Raw genomic sequence first — 21,099 nt, 5'->3', positions numbered from 1 at the left:
TAAACTATTTGTTTATCATTTTTAATCGAACTAAGCCTAAGTGGAGAGCGTAGTCAATGTTTTTTTGCAGTTCCACTGTACGTTCTACTATTTATTTTCATGATTTCTCAAACGAAAATAGATTATTTATCCACTTACCAAGTCATTCAATTCAGAAACAAGTGGCAACAACAATGATTTAGGAGTTGATGAATGCATTGCTTTTTTTTTTTTCAAAATTGTGTATATTTCATTTAATTTTGTCTTCTTTATAAGCTGAGTTTCCACGAACTTGCGTTCCAGTCGTGTTAACTTAGTTATACTAGTACTCGCCCTGTGAATTAGATATTAAATTGTTTAATTAATCAATTTATTGCATATGTTATCTTTTTGTAACAATTCAATTTAAACTTGAAAATTATACTTTTTCGCTCTTTGAATAAGGAAAAAGTCACAGGGGGCTAGATCCGGGGAATAGGGTGGGTGTTCTAGAACATATACTCCCTGTTCATTCAAAAACGACGTCACAATCCCAGCTTGTGACTCGAGGCGTTGTCATGTAACAAATGGATGCCTCTGATACCCGTCTTTGGTCGACGTTTGTGGAAATACTTGAGAAGCTTTTTAAGAACTTTTTTCTTATAAAACTTGGCATTCATTGACTTGCCTTTAGGTACAGGAACCTGGATGGCGAGACCTTTAGTAGTGAAAAATATGGCATACATAACCTTTTCCGCACTTGCAATCCTTTTGGCAATGCAAGGCCTTCTGGCATTTTTGGGGAGCCATACCCGGTTACTAATTTTTCGATGCGGTTCGAAGAAATGTATCCAAGACTCATCACCTGTTACTACATTCATAAATGTTTTTGATCGTATCTTTGAAACCTTTTCAAAAGCTTGCGCGCCATCTTAACGCGCGTGCGTTTTTGCTCATCAGTGAGCAAATACAGGGCACAACTAGTACTTTTCTTCTTCAATTTCAAAATATTTCGCAGAATGCGCAACACAGATACTTTTGAAATGCCAACCATGTCCGCAATCTGCTGAGAAGTATATCTTGCGTCAGAAAGTACTATTTGTTTTATTTTTTTCAACAATCCTTGGACTACTTGCAGACTTAGGTCGACCAGTTTTAGGCGCATTTTTGACAGACTCCACGCCTGCACAAAATTTCCTAACCCATCTGCAAACTGTGGAAAAGGACATTTCATTACTACCATAAACAGCACATATGTCAGCATAAATGTCCTTTGGACCTCTTCCGAGTGAAGCGCAAAACTTAATGTAAGATCTAATTTCGTTCGCATTTTTTACACTTTTAAACAACTGTTCTATTGTTCTCTGCGGGTTAATAACCAAAATGAATACCTACATACCATACCTGCGCACGTGCACAGGTATCATACCATACATGAGCACGTGAAAAGAATGTTAGATGAGTTCAAACTGTAATGTTTATTTAACGCCATGTTATTGTCCGTAAGTATTGACCTGACATTCAAGTATATTTCGTATTTTTTCCGTAAATAAGTTCTCGGTGTCTGAAATTAAATAGCGATATAGATATTGCATATTTATTTCTTTATAATTTTCGCAAAGTGACATGTGCAAACAGTGCCCCCAAATTTTAGGTAGAAAATGAAATATTGATCAAACCTTGTGGTCTATAAACGTTACAAAACATGTTTAAAAGTATCTCAGATAAAGAGACACATTATTTCTCACCAACGTTTCCAGAAAATGAATACTAGATCTACAAGTCAGAGAAAACAATCATTTTGCGTGAAATATGTAACGCAGATATTATAAGAGTAACAGTCACATCGATATCAACATTACATTGAATTTAAAAAACAAAGAGTGGTCTGAAGAGATTTTGAATGCGTGGCAGTCAGACAGCTACCACTGTGCCACCGTACCATTGGTTATTTTGTTATTTTAGGATACAAATATTTCGTAAAATAATGGAAACCCCCGAAAATACTGGCGAATATTAATGAGTGCCAGGTCTGTACTTACGGACAATAGACAATACCTGCGTCAAGTAGCATGTACAAATGTATTTTTTTTTAAACATTGTATGTATTTTTACCTTTGAATTACGATCGTCATGTTTTGTTCAACAACATAAATTCACGGCTCAGTACTTAACAAGGAGGAGTAGAATGAGAAGATAATCATTTTACTTATAATTGTTAGATGATGATGACGACGACCACGACGAAACCGTAAATGCAGAGCCCGAAACTAAGTTTATCACGAAAAATATTTTATAAACATGCAACCGGTGTGAAGTTGTGCACTAAAAGAAAAAAAAGAAAACAAATTGCGGACTTTCGTTCAGTTAAACAGATAAACAGACGATACCATTTTTGGATACATCACTTCATGAGAATGTGAACTTCAGACAGTGAAATATTGATGTTACAGATATCATACTGGTGCGTTGTGTGTTTTTCTGTGAAATGAAACAAAGAAAAACTCCCAACAAATAATCGGCTAACAAAAATGCATTTACATTGGCGAATTGGCAGTACTTTCATAAACCTTTTTGATATCATTTTACGTATTTCAATTTACCTGCTGAAGTTAAAATAATTCCCACAATATTGTTTTTTTTTTGTTGTTCTGATTTGGAGAAGGAAAGACTTATAAAAAAACTAATTAATAAAAACTATCAAATTAAAATGACGTTGTGTAAGTCAGTTACTTACCTCTTAGATCGGTGTTCATGAATTGAAAATACCCGCGCTCGTGCGGTAACACCTCGAGCGCTTCGCGCTCTCGGTGTCACGATTCGCACGAGCGCGGGTATTTTCAATTCATGAACACCTCCTACTCGGTTAGTAACCTACACTTACCAACCATTTTGCCTAACCGCCTACGAGTAGGGTTTGTGCAAATGTGAACTGTGAGCGAGATATTGTGTCTACACATGTATAGTTTATATGTCGATTGAAAGCTATTTCAATGGGGAACACGTGCAAGGCTTGAATTTTGTACTCGCGCTAAAAATAGCGAGCGGTTATCAATAGCCAATGGCATTACTTTTGATCCCATCCTCGTACCTTATAGAAAAACATGCACGAAGTTTTCGTGTTAATAGATCTAACACGTATCATAACTATGGAACGCCTGAAATACCTATAATTAAATAACGCGGCTGATAATAGCGCGATTCGAGCACCACTGGTGCACTGCGTCAATGGAGTTGCGGCACATCCGGTGAACAAAACACAGTTTGACAAATTTACAGTCAATACATGAAATATTTAACGTTGATTCAACGTTGCTGTGCCTGCTGGGAATAGATCTAATTAGACGCAGTGGGAAATTGGTATAACTTAAAGTCCAACCTATTTACTATATCCATACATTAGTATTAGACATGTGTATATTATGTATGTAATGAGGATATGCAATAAAATATGATCAAACTAAATATATTATGTTGTATTTCTGTGTGCTCGATTAATGCAGAGAACAGTAAGCAAAGAATTTGTTTATACTTATTTGTAATCAAAACCATCCACACTGAACACAATGGCGTGCAACTTTGACGAGCAGATGATGGTATAGACAGGTATTAAAGCATTCGACGCATGCAATAAAGTTTTCTTATTTGTATTGATGTCTTTACACAGACTTGGTGCTTAATTTTCATGCCAACGTCTATTCATTCATGCAATTAAATGTTGCTGTCAGTGTAACTATAGGTCAAGCACTGCTATTGAATTTTGGAAGTGGCTAGAGGTTACAAGGCTGAACAGCACTAAATCCAGCTGTTCTTTATTTCATATAAAATCCACACATTAAGAGTTGCGAATCTCTGCATGCATGTACCCCCAGCAAGTGATTTTTGTGCGTGCATTTGATATTTTGTGCGTGATTCACGTACTGCAGTGTGTGAATGGGCATGCTGTCTGGCTGTATTTTCCGTGCCTTATGCTTGCAAGGAATTTACCCTTACCATTTACAAGATAATTACAGAAACATGTATAAATCTATTTCAAAAATGAATTTAATAAATCTCATGCAGATGATACTGTTAAATGAAGAACATGAAATAGCCGCCTAACTCTCTTAAGGCTTTACATTTTACTGCATTTTTAGCTCACCTGAGCACGAAGTGCTCAAAGGTGAGCTTTAGTGATCGCCCTGTGTCCGTCGTTGTCCGTCCGTCGTCCATCCATCGTCAGTAGTCCGTCGTCAACAGTTAGACTGTTAACACTCTGGAGGTCACAATTTTGGCCCAAACTTAATGAAACTTGGTCAGAATGTTTATATCCTCAATAAAATTTTGAACGAGTTTGATATTGGGTCATCTGGGGTCAAGAACTAGGTCACCAGGTCAAATCGAAGGAAAAGGTAGTTAACACTCTACAGGTCACATTTTTGGCCCAATCTTAATGAAACTTGGTCAAAATGTTACCTTCAATAAAATCTTGGACGAGTTCAATATTGAGTCATCTGGGATCAAAAACCAGGTCACCAAGTCAAATCAAAGGAAAAGCTTGTTAACACTGTTGAGGCCACATTTATGACTGTATCTTCATGAATCTTAGTCAGAATGTTAATCTTGATGGTCTCAAGGTCCAGTTTTAATCTGGGTCATCAGTGTTCGTTCCAGGATTTTTTTAAGTGGGGTCAAAGGGCCCCATGATGGCAAAAAATTGGGGACATTTGAAAAAAATAGGGGCCATGAAAGAAAAACTGATTTACATGAAAGGAAAGGCTGTATTTTTAACATTTTTCTTACATGGAGTTCAAGGTATTATTTTCACGGTTCGTAAAACATAATTACAAAGAGAAAAGTGGACACTTCACAGGTCGCTCAACACGACAAAAACGAAACAAGTCATAATATTTTGACCGTTACCGAAACTTAACCACGGAAAGTCCGACAGCCAAAAACGAAACAAGTCATAATATTTTGACCGTTACCGAAACTTAACCACGGAAAGTCCGACAGCCATGAATGCGGATTTACTACGGAATTAATGTTTGTCGCCTGATTTTGGCTAAGCGGTTAGGCTATTGAGTGGTCTAGCGGTCTCGAACATGTCATCTTTCTTTGGAAATTTGTTCTCCATCGACTGCTTTTTTTTAAGGGTTAGAGAAAAACGTAAAATTGGATTTCTTTTTTCTCCGAATCGCGACTGTTTTTTTGTCCGCCATTGCGTAGCAACATTGAAAGCTGTATGTTGTAAGGCGACCGGAGACTGGCTACTATTTTAACATCGACCAATGAAAGTGCGCGTTACGTCATCGGAAGAGTCGTATTTGATTCACAACTTCTGGAAGTCGGCTCATTGTAAAAGGACTGTTTTCTGAAAAAGTGCGTGCCCGACGGGCGCTATAGGGCAAACTTTTATGCGCCAATACAGTAAAATACGCGCCTATGGCCCCATGGCGCGGCCTGGAATGAACACTGGTCATGTAGGATAAAAAACTAGGTCACCAGGTCAAATCAAAGGAAAAGCTAGTTAACACTGTAGAGGCAACATTTATGAACATATCTTCATGAAACTTGGTCAGAATGCTGATCTTGATGCTCTATAGCTCAAGTTCAGGGGTCAAAAACTAGGTCACCAGGTCAAATCAAAGGAAAAGCTAGTTTACACTGTAGAGGCCACATTTATGACCATATCTTAATGAAACTTGGTCAGAATGTTAATCTTGATGATCTATAAGTCAAGTTCAAATCTGGGTCAGGCGGGGTCAAAAACTAGGTCACTCAGTCAAATCAAAGGAAAAGCTTATTAACACTGTAGAGGCCACATTTATGAACATATCTTAATGAAACTTGGTCAGAATATTGATCTTGATGCTCTATAGCTCAAGTTAAAATTTGGGTCAGGTGGGGGTCAAAAACTAGGTCACCAGGTCAAATCAAAGGAAAAGCTAGTTTACACTGTAGAGGCCACATTTATGGCCATATCTTAATGAATCTTAGTCAGAATGTTAATCTTGGTGATCTATAGGTCAAGTTTGAATCTGGGTCATGTCTTGTCAAAAACTAGGTCACTGGGTCAAATTGAAAGAAAAGCTATTTAACACTTTAGAGGCCACATTTATAACCATATCTTAATGAAACTTGGTCAGAATGTTAATCTTTATGATCTTTAGGCAAATAGGTCAGGTGAGCAATACATGGCCTTCATGGCCCTCTTGTTTACACTTTTAAGCTTTTACATTTTCCCGGTGTCGAATTTGATTATATGTACAGGGGTATCGGTGTATGCCCAGATATACCCCTGATAATAAGGAAAACCTTAACCTGTTTAAGAACTGCGAAAGTTTCTTGTTGAAATGGTTAATCTATCAATAACCCAACTATGTTATCATTATGGACGTTATACTATTCAAAATTACACCTGATTCAAATAATCTCGTGAGATATAATTTTTTTTTTAAAGTTCCTTTTTTGTTAAATTAAGTGTATGCAATAACAGCTTAAGATAGGATTGTCAAATAATTACAATATTTTTGCACTTACCGGTATACAAAATAAATAAATAAAAAACAAAAATATAGATTTATAATTACTGCCTGAACAGTCACGAATGGAAATACGAGACCCATATGGGACGCTTCTGGGAAATGTATTTTTGAGAACAAAGAAACGTTAAAATTAGCAGAAAACATAAAAAAATGATTGTTTATAGTAGTGGCAAGATTTATAGGCTTAAAATCAAGACATTGATATATCACTTCATTGAGACACTGTATATGGGTCACAAATGGGTCCGATGCGGGTAAATACTAACAATATCAGACCCAGATGGGACATACCATTCTTGGAAACGTGTTTCCTTTGAGACCAAAGAAAATGTACAAACATTTGAAGAAAACGTACAAAAACAGATATCTATACTAATGACACCACTAATATAAACTTAAAATGAATACATTGGTTATATTATCACATCGCTGAGATACTGTATATGGGTCCCATATGCCCAGTCCAATGTGGGCAATTACTTACAATACGGGTCTCCTATGGGACCCGTATGGTATATTTGCCAAGATATAGCCCATATATGGACCCCATACAGGCTTGCATGCTGGGTAAGCTAGTCATGATACTATATTTTCTGTCAGTATTAATAACTACCTCTATTTTCTGATAACATAGTAGTATTTATTGGCATGTTTGTTTATTATTGTTTATTCTTACTTTTTTTGTTGATGTGAAGTGTAAGCAATACCTGTTTTGGAACATTGTGTATATATCAAATTTGTCATGCCCGAGAGGCCCCGAAAAATTGGAAATAAAAGATATTCTGTTCTGTTCTATTCAAACTGCAAAATCAGCTAAAAAGGAGACTCCAGATGGTAGTGGTGGTGTATGATCTAAGTTTCCATGACATATTCTGTCATGTTATTATTTTATTATGAAAATGCTACCTACATGTCAAGCATAGATCTGTCTTGTGATTTTAGCAAAATAATTGTAAAGGAAAATGGCTCTACAGAGTAAAAAAAGCTGAAGACTATTTGAAGTTAGTGTCTGTATCATGCAGAGCAACAGGTAAGCTGCGTATTTGCATAAATACCCAATAAAATTTGCAAAATACCCAATAGATTTTAATACATATCGAAACTCAAACAAAAATCCAAAATACCCAATTCTCATCCCAGTACGTGCGAAACCTTGAAATACTAAATGATTCGTCCCCGTATGTCTACTGTTCAAATAATGTTACAATTGTCTGGGCACTCGATAACAACGATCCAGTCCAAAGCAATCCTACTTTTTCATCTGTATCGATAATGCACTCACAATTTATATAAGTGTCTGTTAGCAAATAACCAATTTTTTCCCGTCTGTCTCAGATGGGGAGAAGGATGTTAAACGTATATTAAATGATGATATTTCTAGTTGCTTAAATTATTCATCTGTAAACGAAATAGTGAATGGTCTACTGGACCAACTACTGGACGATGACATCGTGTAAACAAAAATTCTTACAAAAATTTTTCACATTCGGTGATCTTGCCAGTAAAAAAAACTTTGAGTGAGTGGAAAATCAAGTATCCATGGCTGCTGATTAAAGGCGAGTCAAACAAAATGAGAATGCATGGAAACCCACTAAAAGTAAACATCATGGGGTAATATGTTTTAAAATACCCTATTGATTTTAGATATGATGTTGAAAATTCATAAACCAACACAGTTTGTCAAAACATGTTTTGCTTTAATAAGCTTCTTCAATTGACAACAACATACACAATGCTATTCATTTTAGGCAATACCCAATTAAAACCAAAATGATGGGGTAATACCCAATTTATTCTGAAAGCTTATTCTGTTGTTCTGTATGATACACCTATAAGAAAAACTTTTTTCTCTAAGATTGTGCCATTTTCATTTGTAATGTACAAGTAACCTAATTGTATGAAAAAAAAATCAAGGTTTTAGCTTGATATCAACACTTTCTAAGGTTTTATAGCATATTTTGCCATAAATAGCTGTCACGACACTTTTCAAGCAGTTATCCTAACTGTAGCCTGTTTTGCCCTATTTTGTCATTTTCTACTCTGATCTACATACAAATTACACATTTAAACTGTTAGATATGTTTAATTTTACCTCTGATTAAAAAAAAATGCAAGCTTTAGACAGTAAATATGCATTTTTGTGCTCCCCCCCCCCCCCCCCCATGAGTGGTTGGGGCATATAGATTTGGTCTTGTCGCTTTACATTCACTTGGCATTCTTCTTGAGAATCTTAGCTCTTATTACAGAGTTATGGCCCTTGAAATAGCCGAAATAGTGGATTTTTTGTTTGTGATGCTCATAGCTTAAAAAGTATCTGGCCTAGAATAATGAATCCTTTTCATAAATGTTTGTTGAGGCTATAACCCATTAAGACTGCAAACATTTGAATTATTCCCCCTTATTTTTGACAAATGTACCAGTTGGGGGAACACCCTGTGTCCTACAGACACATTCTAGTTTGAAAACAAAAATACACACAAAAAAGTGAAAATGTGATATTTTTGGGTTTTATCCTCATTTACAGCAAAATTGCAATAAATTTGTCTATCAGATTCTAATCAAAGAAGCCCATTTCAACCCTCATCTGGCCAGATTTCAATTTTTACCAATGTTCCCTTAGAGGTTTGGTAACCGGTGTAACGGTCAGTTTTTTCCCCAGTCAGTTTTTTCCCCGGGGAAAGAACTGACTAGTCAATTTCTTCCCCCACCTGAAGATAAAGTACAGGCGAGGGGGGAAAGAACTGACTGGTCAATTTCTTCCCCCACCTGAAGATAAAGTACAGGCTAGGGGGGAAAGAACTGACCAGTCAATTTCTTCCCCCACCTGATAGGTCAAGTACAGGCTAGAGGGGAAAGAACTGACTGGTCAATTTCTTCCCCAACCTGACAGGTCAAAAACTGGCTAGTGGCGAAAGAACTGACCAGTCAATTTCTTCCCCCACCTGACAGGTCAAGTACTGGCTAGGGGGGAAAAAACTGCCAGTCAATTTATTCCACACCTGACGGGTCAAGTACAGGCTGGGGGGGGGGGGGGGAAGAACTAACCAGTCGATTTCTTCCCCCACCAGATAGGTCAAGTACAGGCTAGGGGGGAAAGAACTGACTGGTCAATTTCTTCCCCAACCTGACAGGTCAAAAACTGGCTAGGGGCGAAAGAACTGACCAGTCAATTTCTTCCCCCACCTAACAGAGCCATGACTGGCTAGGGGGGAAAGAACTGACTGGTCAATTTCTTTCCCCACCTGAAGGTAAAGTACAGGCTAGGGGGGAAAGAACTGACCGGTCAATTTTTTTTTTTTTTTTTTTTTTTTTTTTTTTTTTTTTGGAACCACGTTTAAGGCCCGTTTATTCATCACAAAATTTACATTTATATTTCAATATGTAACATATACAACATTAAAATATTCACATATTACATATAACATTCAAAGATTTCTCCTACTTTTAACATATATAACATTCAAAGATTAACATGTACATGTCTTTTTCTAGAAAAACGTAGTTCAACTTTACTTTAAAAGGAAAAAGAAACCTCTTTAATAAGTACTATCAGGTTATTGAAACATACAAAAGAAGTACATAGAAGAAGAAATGATTAAGCTGTATTGATTTTTCTAAATAATTGGAAAAACAATTACTAATCTAATGGCAACAGATTATAATATTAAATGTTGATTAGTATGTGGACTGACAATAAAAAGCTGTACAACTGCCGTTATCTCTTTCTATTTCTTTTATATTGGTGCTTCTGTATACTTGCCAGGCACAATTCAAATAACCTTTTAAACCATAAAAACTTGGTACAATCTCTTTTTTTACAAGCGAAAATATATTTCTTAATTTGTAAGAACAAAACGTAAAATTTTTTTAATTTTTTTTCACAATTTCCTATAATAAAGTCTTCTGCTCTTATTTGAATAGTTATTCCATTATTCAATAAAACATTTTTCACTTCTTGCAATAAATTTTTGAATACAAGTACAAGACCCAGAACAGATGTATAATTGTTTCTTCCTCTTCTTTACAAAAAGTACAAAGATTATCAGTTACAATATTCATATGATATAATAAATAATAAAGACTTAGTACCAATATATCTGTGGAGTATTCGTAATTGTAACCTCTGAATGTATGAATCTCTGGTCATGAGAAATACAGATTTATTAGGCATACTTCCATTCAATATATTAAAACTTGGTTCCATTTAACTTGATAGTAGGTATATCATTGTTTGCAATCAGTACATTATACACATGCTTATTTGCCATATTTGAAATAAAACTTTTGAAACATAACAAGAAACAACAGGTCCATAGCAACTACATACACTTATTCTAATATTACATGTTCTTAATAGGATTTTATAGTACTTTTTAAACCTTCATAAAATACAAAATTTAAACCTTTTACCAATACACTGTCTAAGTAAGATATATCTACAAATTCACTGTGTCTGATATTAAATCTTTAACAAATCTAAAACTCTATCAAACATACTTTTATCAAATACACCTTTGTACCAATTTTAAAACAGCTGTTATAAAATAATGGCATTGCAAGAAGTTCATCTACAGTTTCAACAGGCATCTTATCCATATAAGAGATAAAAACTTCTTAACACATCACACCAGAATTTGTTTCCTAGCCTTTTCATTATATTTTCGCAATACAAATTTCCAAGATTAACAATTCTATGTAAGTCAAATATTGATTTTAACAACACATAACACCTTCCAGTTCCATTAAAAGCTTTTCTTTATCCATGACATTTTCATACTTTGTTCATATTTATAAATATCCACCATTTTTAGCCCTCCTTCTTCATAATTTTTGACAACAACAGAGCACTTTATTTTATATGGGCCATTCCATACAAAGTCATATAACAATTTGTTTAAATTATCCATAATATTTTAGGTGGTGTTGGCAAAATTATAAACAAAATTGTAAAGAGAGGAACTAACAATGATTTTACAACAGTAATTTTTCCAATAGGAGTAAGTAATCTTCTGTTCCAGTAGGATATCATCCTTTTAACATTTTCTAACTTATCATTGAAATTAAGCATTATCATATTATCAAGATCTACATCAAAAATAATACCAAGTACTTTAAACCTTGTAGTACCCCCAAGATAGTTGTACTTTGTCTTTATAGATCGGGTACTGTATTCATTGCACCTATCCAAATAACATTAGTCTTCTCAAAATAACTTTTAGACCAGAATAAAATGAAAATTCATGTAGCATATCTAGGGCTGCACGTAAAGACTCTTCCGAGCCATCCAACAAGAGTGAAGTATCATCAGCAAATTGAGATATTTTATACTCAACTTCATCAATAGTTATACCTTTTATTTCTCAGAATTTCTTATTTTAATAGCAATTATTTCGGCACACAATATAAAAATATAAGGAACTAATTGGATCTCCTTGGCGGCAGCCTCGTTCAAACTTTGAAGAAATCTGATAGGAATCCATTAAGTTGTACTGAAGTCATAGTATATGTAGAAACAAATCTAAGCCATTCCTTGAATGTGGTTCCAAAATTAAAAAAATTGAAAGCTTTTTCAATGAAATTAAAGGATAATGTATCAAATGCTTTCTCATAATCTACTGTAATTAATAGTCCAGGAATCTTTCTTTCTTCGTTATTTTCATTATATCATACAGTAGCCTAATATTTTCTCCTATGTATCTACCCTGTAAAAAACCAGTCCTGGTCATGATTTATTAGTTTTGGTAATACAGACTTCAGTCTATTTGCAATAGATCCAGAGGCTAACCTTATAGATAACATTTAACAATGTAAGAGGTCTGAGGTTTTTAAAAATTTTCTGGGTTTATTTTCTTTTGGGATACATGTTATTATTCCTTGTTTCTGAGTAACAGATAGGAACCAATAGTAAATGCATAATTAATAGATCTTACAACAAAATGACCAAGTTTCATCTCCAAAAAACTTTTAAAAATTCTACAGTAAATCCATCTGAACCTGGAGACTTATCATTTTTCATTTTTTTTTTCAGGGTGTTGAGCATTTCACTATAAGTTAATAGACCTTCTAAAACTGTCTGCTTCCTTCTCTAGACAACTTCTTAACAGCAATATCTTTTAAGTCATTTTCTATATTCTATCACAACTTTTCTAAAACATTTTAGAATACATATTTTATATAAAAAGAACAAGCTCATTTTAAAATATCTGACTGATTTGAAAGCACAGTACCATCTTCTTTTTCTATAAATGGAATAACTTTGCTTGTACAATAACTGTTTTTCTAGATTGCAGAAATAACTTGAAGGCTTTTCACCCTCATCTATGAACTTTGCTCTAGATCTTATTACATATCCTTTCATATTTTCTGCTCTTAATTATTTGCAATTCATTTTGTAAATTCAGTAATTCTTCTTTGTTATTCTCATCTAAGTTCTTTTCTATATTTTCTATTTTGTTTACTAAAATTTTTTTTCACGTGAAACTCTCTGTTTCTTCTTATAACTTGAGTATGCAATGGTTTTTTTTCCTTCCCTTATTTCCATTAACAAAGTTTCCAGAAATAACTGAATCATTTTATAACAAACATGAATGTCATTGTGTCTATACTAAGTACATTCTCTAAACATATACAGGTAACAGTACTGCTTTTTAATCTCGTCAATTTTAATCCATTTATACACTCTAAATAATTTCATCATACCAGCACAATGAATTATTAAATTCCATAGAGGTTTACCATGTCAATCTCATTGAATACCAATTCTAAACAATACACAATGAATCAGACCGGTAAGAGATTCCAATAGAAGACTCCTTAATTTTGACAGCAAGTTTTTCTGATGTTAGAAAAAAAGTCAAGTCTACCTTGCTGTGTAGAATTCATCCGCCCCAAGTAAAACGTTTTTCATCACCATTAATAATTCTAAATGTATCAACAAAATTTTCGTTCCCTTATAATTGTACAGATTTTTTCCCTAGCTTTTCTATTATTATCAACAGATCTGTAATTCATATAATCTTGTCAACATCTAATACAAGGTTATAGCTCCACAAACAATGTACGAATCATTACCGATTGTATCTATACGATTAAATACATCAATAGAAACTAGGTTTGTCAGCATTTGGACCATAAATATTACATAAGTAAATCTTTTCCCATCATAACTAACATCTAAGAATAGACAGTTACCAGTAGTATCTCGCTCAACTGAGTGATACAACAGTTGGAATAATTCTTTTTCAATAAAATGCAAACACCTCTAGAATTTGAAGTACCATGAGAAAAATAGCAGTCCTCCATCCCATTGTGAGTAAATAACTTTTTCTAAACCATCAGTTAAAAATGACAATCTTGTAAACCAATAAAATTCAGCATTCTGTTTTTTTTCAGGAAATTAAAAATATCAATTCTTTTACTATTATTGTTTAGACCCCGGCAGTTGTATGAGACAAATTTTATATTACTTCATACTGACTAGAAATGTTCAGTAAGCTTACTAATATGTTATTAAAAGGCAATCCACCATCTTTCTACCTTTCAGTACATCTATAACTATCACAAATTAAATGCCATATAATCGAACAGCTTAACATATAACACATGAACGAAAACAAACTAAATAAACAGTTAGTAACAGCATAACTGCCTGTGCATTGATTTTGCACAATTACATATGAATACACAACTAAAAAGTATTCTTGAGTATACATCAATTGTATAAAGTTTTTTAAAGACAAAAAGCATTTTTAGAATATTTGCTGACTATGACTACTTGTTTATACATGTCCATTTACTAAAAAAATTTTACATATTTCTATTAAATTTTAAGGTTCTACTGTATAGCATAAACCAAAAAAAAAAAATAAATAAATCTGAACCACACTGTACAATAAAATGCTCATTTAAAACATGACTTTTGCTGCGTAAGTTGCTTTGCAAATTCTTCTGTATCGATCACATTAAATGCAAAGTGAGTTTTAGTGACATTTATTCTGTTTGTAATTACAAGAATTATCCAAACATGTATATTTTTCTATTCAACATCCTATCAGGCTTTACAATTCTGACCAAATGTACAATGTACTTTTCTGTGATTAAAAAACATAATAGTATACCAACAAACCTAAAGATACATTACAGTACTATTCAGACATTTATCTAACCTTTGTAAACAAAATGTATTTACCATCTTATGCTGTTAAAACAGAAATGAAGACAAATACCAGCAACCTTTATTCCAGCTACCTTTACAATGGATATCTGTACACAAAGAAACAAGTTGCTTACATATGGCATATATCTTCCAATATCTGATAATTTCTGAACCAGGAAGGGTGTGGGTTGAGGTGGTGTGGAGCAATAAGTAATCTAATGATGGGTGGGGGGGGGAGGGGGGGGGAATGGGAGAGTTCATTGTTGAAATACCAGACATCACGCACATATCAAGACATGAAAAATTCATATCTCTGCATATTCTTTAAAGCTTAATTTACAAATAAGTTTAAATCATACTAAAATTTGCAGCTTTTAACATATTTTTTCCAACCAAAGTAAATTTACATATTCAAAACAGTCCCAACACAAAATTCTCTCTCAGTCATATTTAATTGATTAACGTCTAGAAGCGCTCTGTCCCTCTAATCCCCTTCTTCTGTCCGCTTCTTTCTTCTCGCGAGCCTTTCTCAATGCCTCGTCTATATTGTCGTACACGTCAAATTTTACGCGTTTCGCCAGTCAATGTTTCCCCATATTACTGCTCCATTAAAAAACCATGCTGATTTTATTTCCCTATGAAGTGTTAATCTATTTATAAGTCCAGAGTTCATTATTGTGACATCATCCGCAATTCTATCCAGCATCCCTCATATTCCTCCTCTTCCCTCATCACTGCTGTTTTAACAGTATTGTTCACTGTTTTAATAATGACAGGTCTTATATGTCCGGTTTGGTGGTAACCTGTGTAGGCACTAATATCTTCCTCTCTTAAATTCACATTCTCCTTTTTAAGAATGCCCTGAACTTTTTCGGTAAGCTTATTTGGGTTTCATCTTCTTTCTTTATAACGTCATATATTTTTATGTTATTTTTCCCTTGAATATTGTTCAATTTCTGTTTGCTTTCTGTTGTGGCCTCCTTGCACATGTCCTCAGATTTCAGTAGTCTCTCTTCTATTTCTTCTATTTTCTTGTTGTATTTCCTCATCCTTTTTATCTAAATAATCTTTCAAGTTATCATTGTCAAATTTCAGTGTTGTGTAGTTGATCCTGTAAGTATCTGGTTTTTTCTTCTACTTTGGAACTGACTGTCTCTAAATTTTCTCCTCCATTTTGCTCATTATTTGTGTGATAGTGTTTGTTATTATGTTTCTATGTCTTCCTTCCTAAGCATTGATTCCTGCATTATATCAAGCTGATTTTGAATCACTGATAAGTTCATGCTCTCATTGCTAGTGTCACTTAGTTCCGATAATTGTCGTGTAGCTTGTTTTGTTGGTTGTGTTGTCCTGTTGTTTTGTTTTGTGTTTGTTGTGTTTTTAATAATGGTTTGTTTGCCCTTTGCACCTCCTTGACTTTGGGCTGGACCAGCAGATGAAGATGTAACTGCACCTTTTGGATTCATTTTACTTAAATTTCTTCAGTGTTTTGGTTTTCACTAACGGTTAGATTTAAGGCAATTGACCTTGAAATTTTAACTGTAAATCACTGACTTGACAGGTATTATTTCATTCCTGTTACAGCAATTCCTTTATGCTACTGTAAACTATAATTATCTCCAATCAATCACCAGACCCATATACACTTCACAACACAATAGTGTTTATAATCCAATGATAATAGCTGCACAGATCACTATTATGTACTTCAAGTTTTTCCTTAATCCATGTGATCCAGGTCTCTCAATGTGAACAAAGGAAAGACAAAGAAAAATTCATATTTTCACTAATATCTCCAAAGTTAAAAAAAAAACCGGTCAATTTATTCCACACCTGACAGGTAAAATACAGGCTGGGGGGGAAAGAACTAACCAGTCGATTTCTTCCCCCTCCTGACATGTAAAGTACTGGCTAGTGGGGAAAGAACTGACCGGTCAATTTCTTCCCCCACCTGACAGGTCAAGTACAGGCTAGGGGGGAAAGAACTGACCGGTCAATTTCTTCCCCCACCTAACAGAGCCATGACTGGCTAGGGGGGAAAGAACTGACTGGTCAATTTCTTCCCCCACCTGAAGGTAAAGTACAGGCTGGGGGGAAAGAACTGACCAGTCAATTTCTTCCCCCACCTGATAGGTCAAGTACAGGCCAGGGGGGAAAGAACTGACTGGTCAATTTCTTCCACACCTGACAGGTCAAGTACAGGCTAGGGGGGAAAGAACTAACCAGTCGATTTCTTCCCCCACCTGACAGGTCAAGCCCTGGCTAGGGGGGAAAAAACTGACCGGTCAATTTCTTCCACACCTGACAGGTCAAGTACAGGCTAGGGGGGAAAGAACTAACCAGTCGATTTCTACCCCCTCATGACAGGTAAAGTACTGGCTAGTGGGGAAAGAACTGACCGGTCAATTTCTTCCCCCAGCTGACAGGTCAAGTACAGGCTAGGGCGAAAGAACTGACCGGTCAATTTCTTCCCCCACCTGACAGGTCAAGAACTGGCTAGGGGGGAAAGAACTGACCGGTCAATTTCTTCCCCCACCTGACAGGTCAAGTACAGGCTAGGGGGAAAGAACTGACCAGTCAATTTCTTCCCCCACCTGACAGGTCAAGTACTGGCTTGGGGGAAAGAACTGACCAGTCAATTTCTTCCCCCTCCTAACAGGTCAAGTACTGGCCAGGGGGGAAAGAACTGACCAGTCAATTTCTTCCCCGACCTGACAGACCAAAAACTGGCTAGGGGGGAAAGAACTGACTGGTCAATTTCTTCCCCCTCCTGATAGGTAAATTACTGGCTAGTGGGGAAAGGACTGACCAGTCAGTTTCTTCCCCCACTTAACAGAGCCAGTACTGGCTAGGGGGGAAAGAACTGACCAGTCAGTTTCTTCCCCCACCTGAAGATAAAGTACAGGCTAGGGGGGAAAGAACTGACTGGTCAATTTCTTCCCCCACCTGACAGGTCAAGAACTGGCTAGGGGGGAAAGAACTGACCGGTCAATTTCTTCCCCCACCTGACAGGTCAAGAACTGGCTAGGGGGGAAAGAACTGACCGGTCAATTTCTTCCCCCACCCGACAGGTCAAGTACAGGCTAGGGGGGAAAGAATTAACCAGTCAATTTCTTCCCCCTCCTGATAGGTAAAGTACTGGCTAGGGGAGAAAGACCTGACCAGTCAATTTCTTCTCCCACTTAACAGGTTAGAAAAAAGTATATGCTAGGGGGAAAAGAACAGACCGTTCAATTTCTTTCCCGCACCTGACATTCTCATCCATCAGAGGTTCGTCCAAATCCCGAGACGAACCTCTGATTTATTTCCATCATTTACTTGGTGAGCATGCGCACTCGTAATTACTATCGGGAGTGGTTTCAGCCAATCATTGTTCGCCATTATTTGGAACTCCGAATTGAAACTTCAAAAAATATGTAAACAAGATACTTGCTTACGATGGATAAAGGCTGTATTCCATGATTGCAATAATAAAGATTTATTCCTGTAATTCGACGTTAAGAGATTATCATCAAGAAATAATAATATTCGTCGTAAATGGACATCGTATTCCCTCGATAATATGGAAAGGACGCGGTCACGCTTTTCACGGACGATTTTGATTGGTTCGCTACGATTTGTCGCGAAACGACGCTGATTGGCTGAAACGTTTTACCTGTAATGTAACCAAACCATAAATATCGGCGAAATGTGCCAGAGGTTCATCCGGGGAACCACGGTAGACCTCTGGTATGCGAGAATGGCACCTGACAGATATTGAATTGTAATGGCAATCAAACAGAAGTTAAAAAATTTGATTTGCCAAAAAAAACAACATTGATTAAAAGTTACAAAAAAAGAAACGTATAGGTTTATTCAAATGAAAAACAATACCTATTTCATCTGAAATTTAAATGGAAAATGAATAGACACTTGTATCCCTAATAACAATATTGAAAGAAACCAGTACTTGAAGGGAAAACTTGACTAGAGGGAAAGAACTGACTAGTCAGTTTCTTCCCCTTTCAGAAAACTAATTCCAAGGGGGGAAAAAACTGACTAGGGGGGGAAGAAACTGACCAGTCAGTTTTTTCCCCGGGGGAAAGAATTGACTAGTCAGTTTTTTCCCCGGGGAAAGAACTGACTGGGGGAAAAACTGGGCTGTTACACCGGAACACTATACCCTGAGACTAGAGGTCCCCCAGAGTCTAGACGTCTGGTAATCAGGGATGCTTAATTGGTCCATTTTCATAATCGATCATAAAAAGTAAACGTGGACAAGGGTTTTTGATCTATCATCAGGTCTAGGATTTCGTCGTTTATAGTTTATCAATTTATTATTTCATTGATACTTTATATAAAACTGCAATTTGTAGTGAATATGTAAGTGATAAATATGTATTGAAGTGATTATATATTGTGTCCCAGTACATGTTCACAGTGATCTCTGCTATTAGGAAGAAGATCTACATTCTATTTAGAATTTTATGAGTTTTCTAAGCTCTGCTGACCAGCAAGATAATATAATATTTTAGTCTTGCTTACAGTTCAATTAAGCGGCTGAAGTGTGTGTTTTATTGTACCCCTGATCACTATCTAATAGTATTATTTTAGTAACAAAGGTCTGTTTGAGTGACACTTCCCTCTTTATTACTACATTATGTCTCAACTATGTGCTGTTATCAGCATACTTATCAGTGAAAGTTGACATCTAGTTTTCATCAGATCATTCTGATAAAAAACACATTGAATACCACTGTCCACTTTAACTTTCCCTGATGAACTGTTACTAAGTGTAATGCGGATGGTAAGGTTTCTACTTTTGTATACTTTATTAACAGTTCCATGGATACATAATTTTTAAAGCAAGTACAATAAGAAATCTGGCTTCAGGTTGACAGGATTGACAATGGTGGATCTAGCAGGGGGAATTCATTACTGTTGAAGTTTTGAACCAGCATAGCAGCAGACCAGTCTTTGTCCTGAAATAAGGGTCGTGGCCAAGATAGGAAACAACGTTATCGCTGTTAGGTACACAGACAGGATTGGACGATGTCCCGTCCATTGAGAGTTTACCAGACATACTCAGTATTTGTGGGGAACATTCCTCCAGATACAAAGAAGGTACACTGATTTCTATTTCATATGAAGTTCTAGATCAGTATTCAATTTGGTCTTTCATTATGCATAAACTTTCTATAAAATTAATTGATTAATTCTTAATTATCCATGTAGGGGCTTCCGTGGCTGAGTGGTTAAGGTTGCTGACTTTAAATCACTTGCCCCTCATCGATGTGGGTTCGAGTTTCACTCTGGGCGTTGAATTCTTCATGTGAGGAAGCCATCCAGCTGGCTTGCGGAAGGTCGGTGGTTCTACCCAGGTGCCCGCAAGTGATGAAATAATGCACGTAGGGGCACATGGGGGTCTTCCTCCACCATCAAACTTGAAAGTCGCCATATGACCTATAATTGTGTTCGTCCTACATTAAACCCAACAAAACAAATAATAAATTATTTATCCATGTTTGTTTATGAATTTACATATGTATTTACTTGTTGTTTAAGTCCTGTATCTCTTTAAGTTTATATGATGGTATTGATATATATATATATTACATAGAAAATAAAGTTTATCAGTATTTCTTGCTTTAAAAACTGAAGATGATTCACCAAGTTTCACTTCTGCTAGTTTGTTGGACAGGATTGGTCTAAATTTATAGGATGGAATTGTCAGGACATTTTTCACTGCTGTTCTCATTTCAGTTCTGAATTATTTCCTTTTTGCTATCAAATGTATTTTTATGTGTCTTATTTGTGTCAGTCAAGAATGATGAATACATTACAAGATAATGGATAAATTTATTACATGTACCTGTATTTAAGTGAAAATTATTGAAATATAATACTTGGGTGAACATATTACCTGTAATGTTCTCTCAGATATTTCTTTGTTACACCGAGACAAACAATTATGTCCTATATATTTATGTCTCCGTCAGACATATTATTTTTGCTCAGTTTGTCTGTCTGTCCGTCTGTCTGTCACACTTCATTTCCAATCAGTAACTTTAGAACAATTTGACCTAGAACCTTCAAACTTCATAGGGTGGTATGGTTTACAGAGTGGATGACCCCTATTATATTTTATCCTACTAGATCAAAGTTCGAGGTCACATGAACATGGAAAATCATTTCTGATCAATAACTTGAGAACGACTTTACCCAGAATGTTTAAACTTCATAAGATGATTAGACATGTAGAGTAGATGACCCCCACTGATTTTTGGGTCACTTTATCAGAGATCAAGGTCACAGGGACCAAAACATTGAAAATGGTTTCCGATCACTAACTTGAGAACCATTTGACCCAGAACCTTAAAACTTCATAGGATGATAGGACTTACAGAAGTAGATGACCCCTAAAGATTTTTGGGTCACTCTGCTAAAGGTCAAGGTCACAGGTGCCAGAACATGGAAAAA

General features: G+C 35.6%; 1 protein-coding gene across 2 annotated transcripts in view; it reads left to right on the top strand.

Annotated features, from left to right (window-relative positions):
* The first annotated feature begins 3,501 nt into the window (after positions 1-3,501).
* Positions 3,502-21,099, top strand: part of LOC123556380 (uncharacterized) — a 53,342-nt gene continuing 35,744 nt past the window's right edge. For both annotated transcript variants that reach the window (XM_045347033.2, XM_053542601.1), the window contains exons 1-2: positions 3,502-3,564; positions 19,513-19,743. In XM_045347033.2, the coding sequence (XP_045202968.2) occupies positions 19,672-19,743 (72 nt within the window). In that variant the 5' untranslated portion in view covers positions 3,502-3,564; positions 19,513-19,671. The remainder of the gene's footprint in view (positions 3,565-19,512; positions 19,744-21,099) is intronic.

The sequence above is a fragment of the Mercenaria mercenaria genome, chromosome 5 (genome assembly GCF_021730395.1).
Source record: "Mercenaria mercenaria strain notata chromosome 5, MADL_Memer_1, whole genome shotgun sequence".
NCBI lineage: Eukaryota > Metazoa > Mollusca > Bivalvia > Venerida > Veneridae > Mercenaria > Mercenaria mercenaria.
This window is presented reverse-complemented; position numbering and strand designations above follow the sequence as displayed.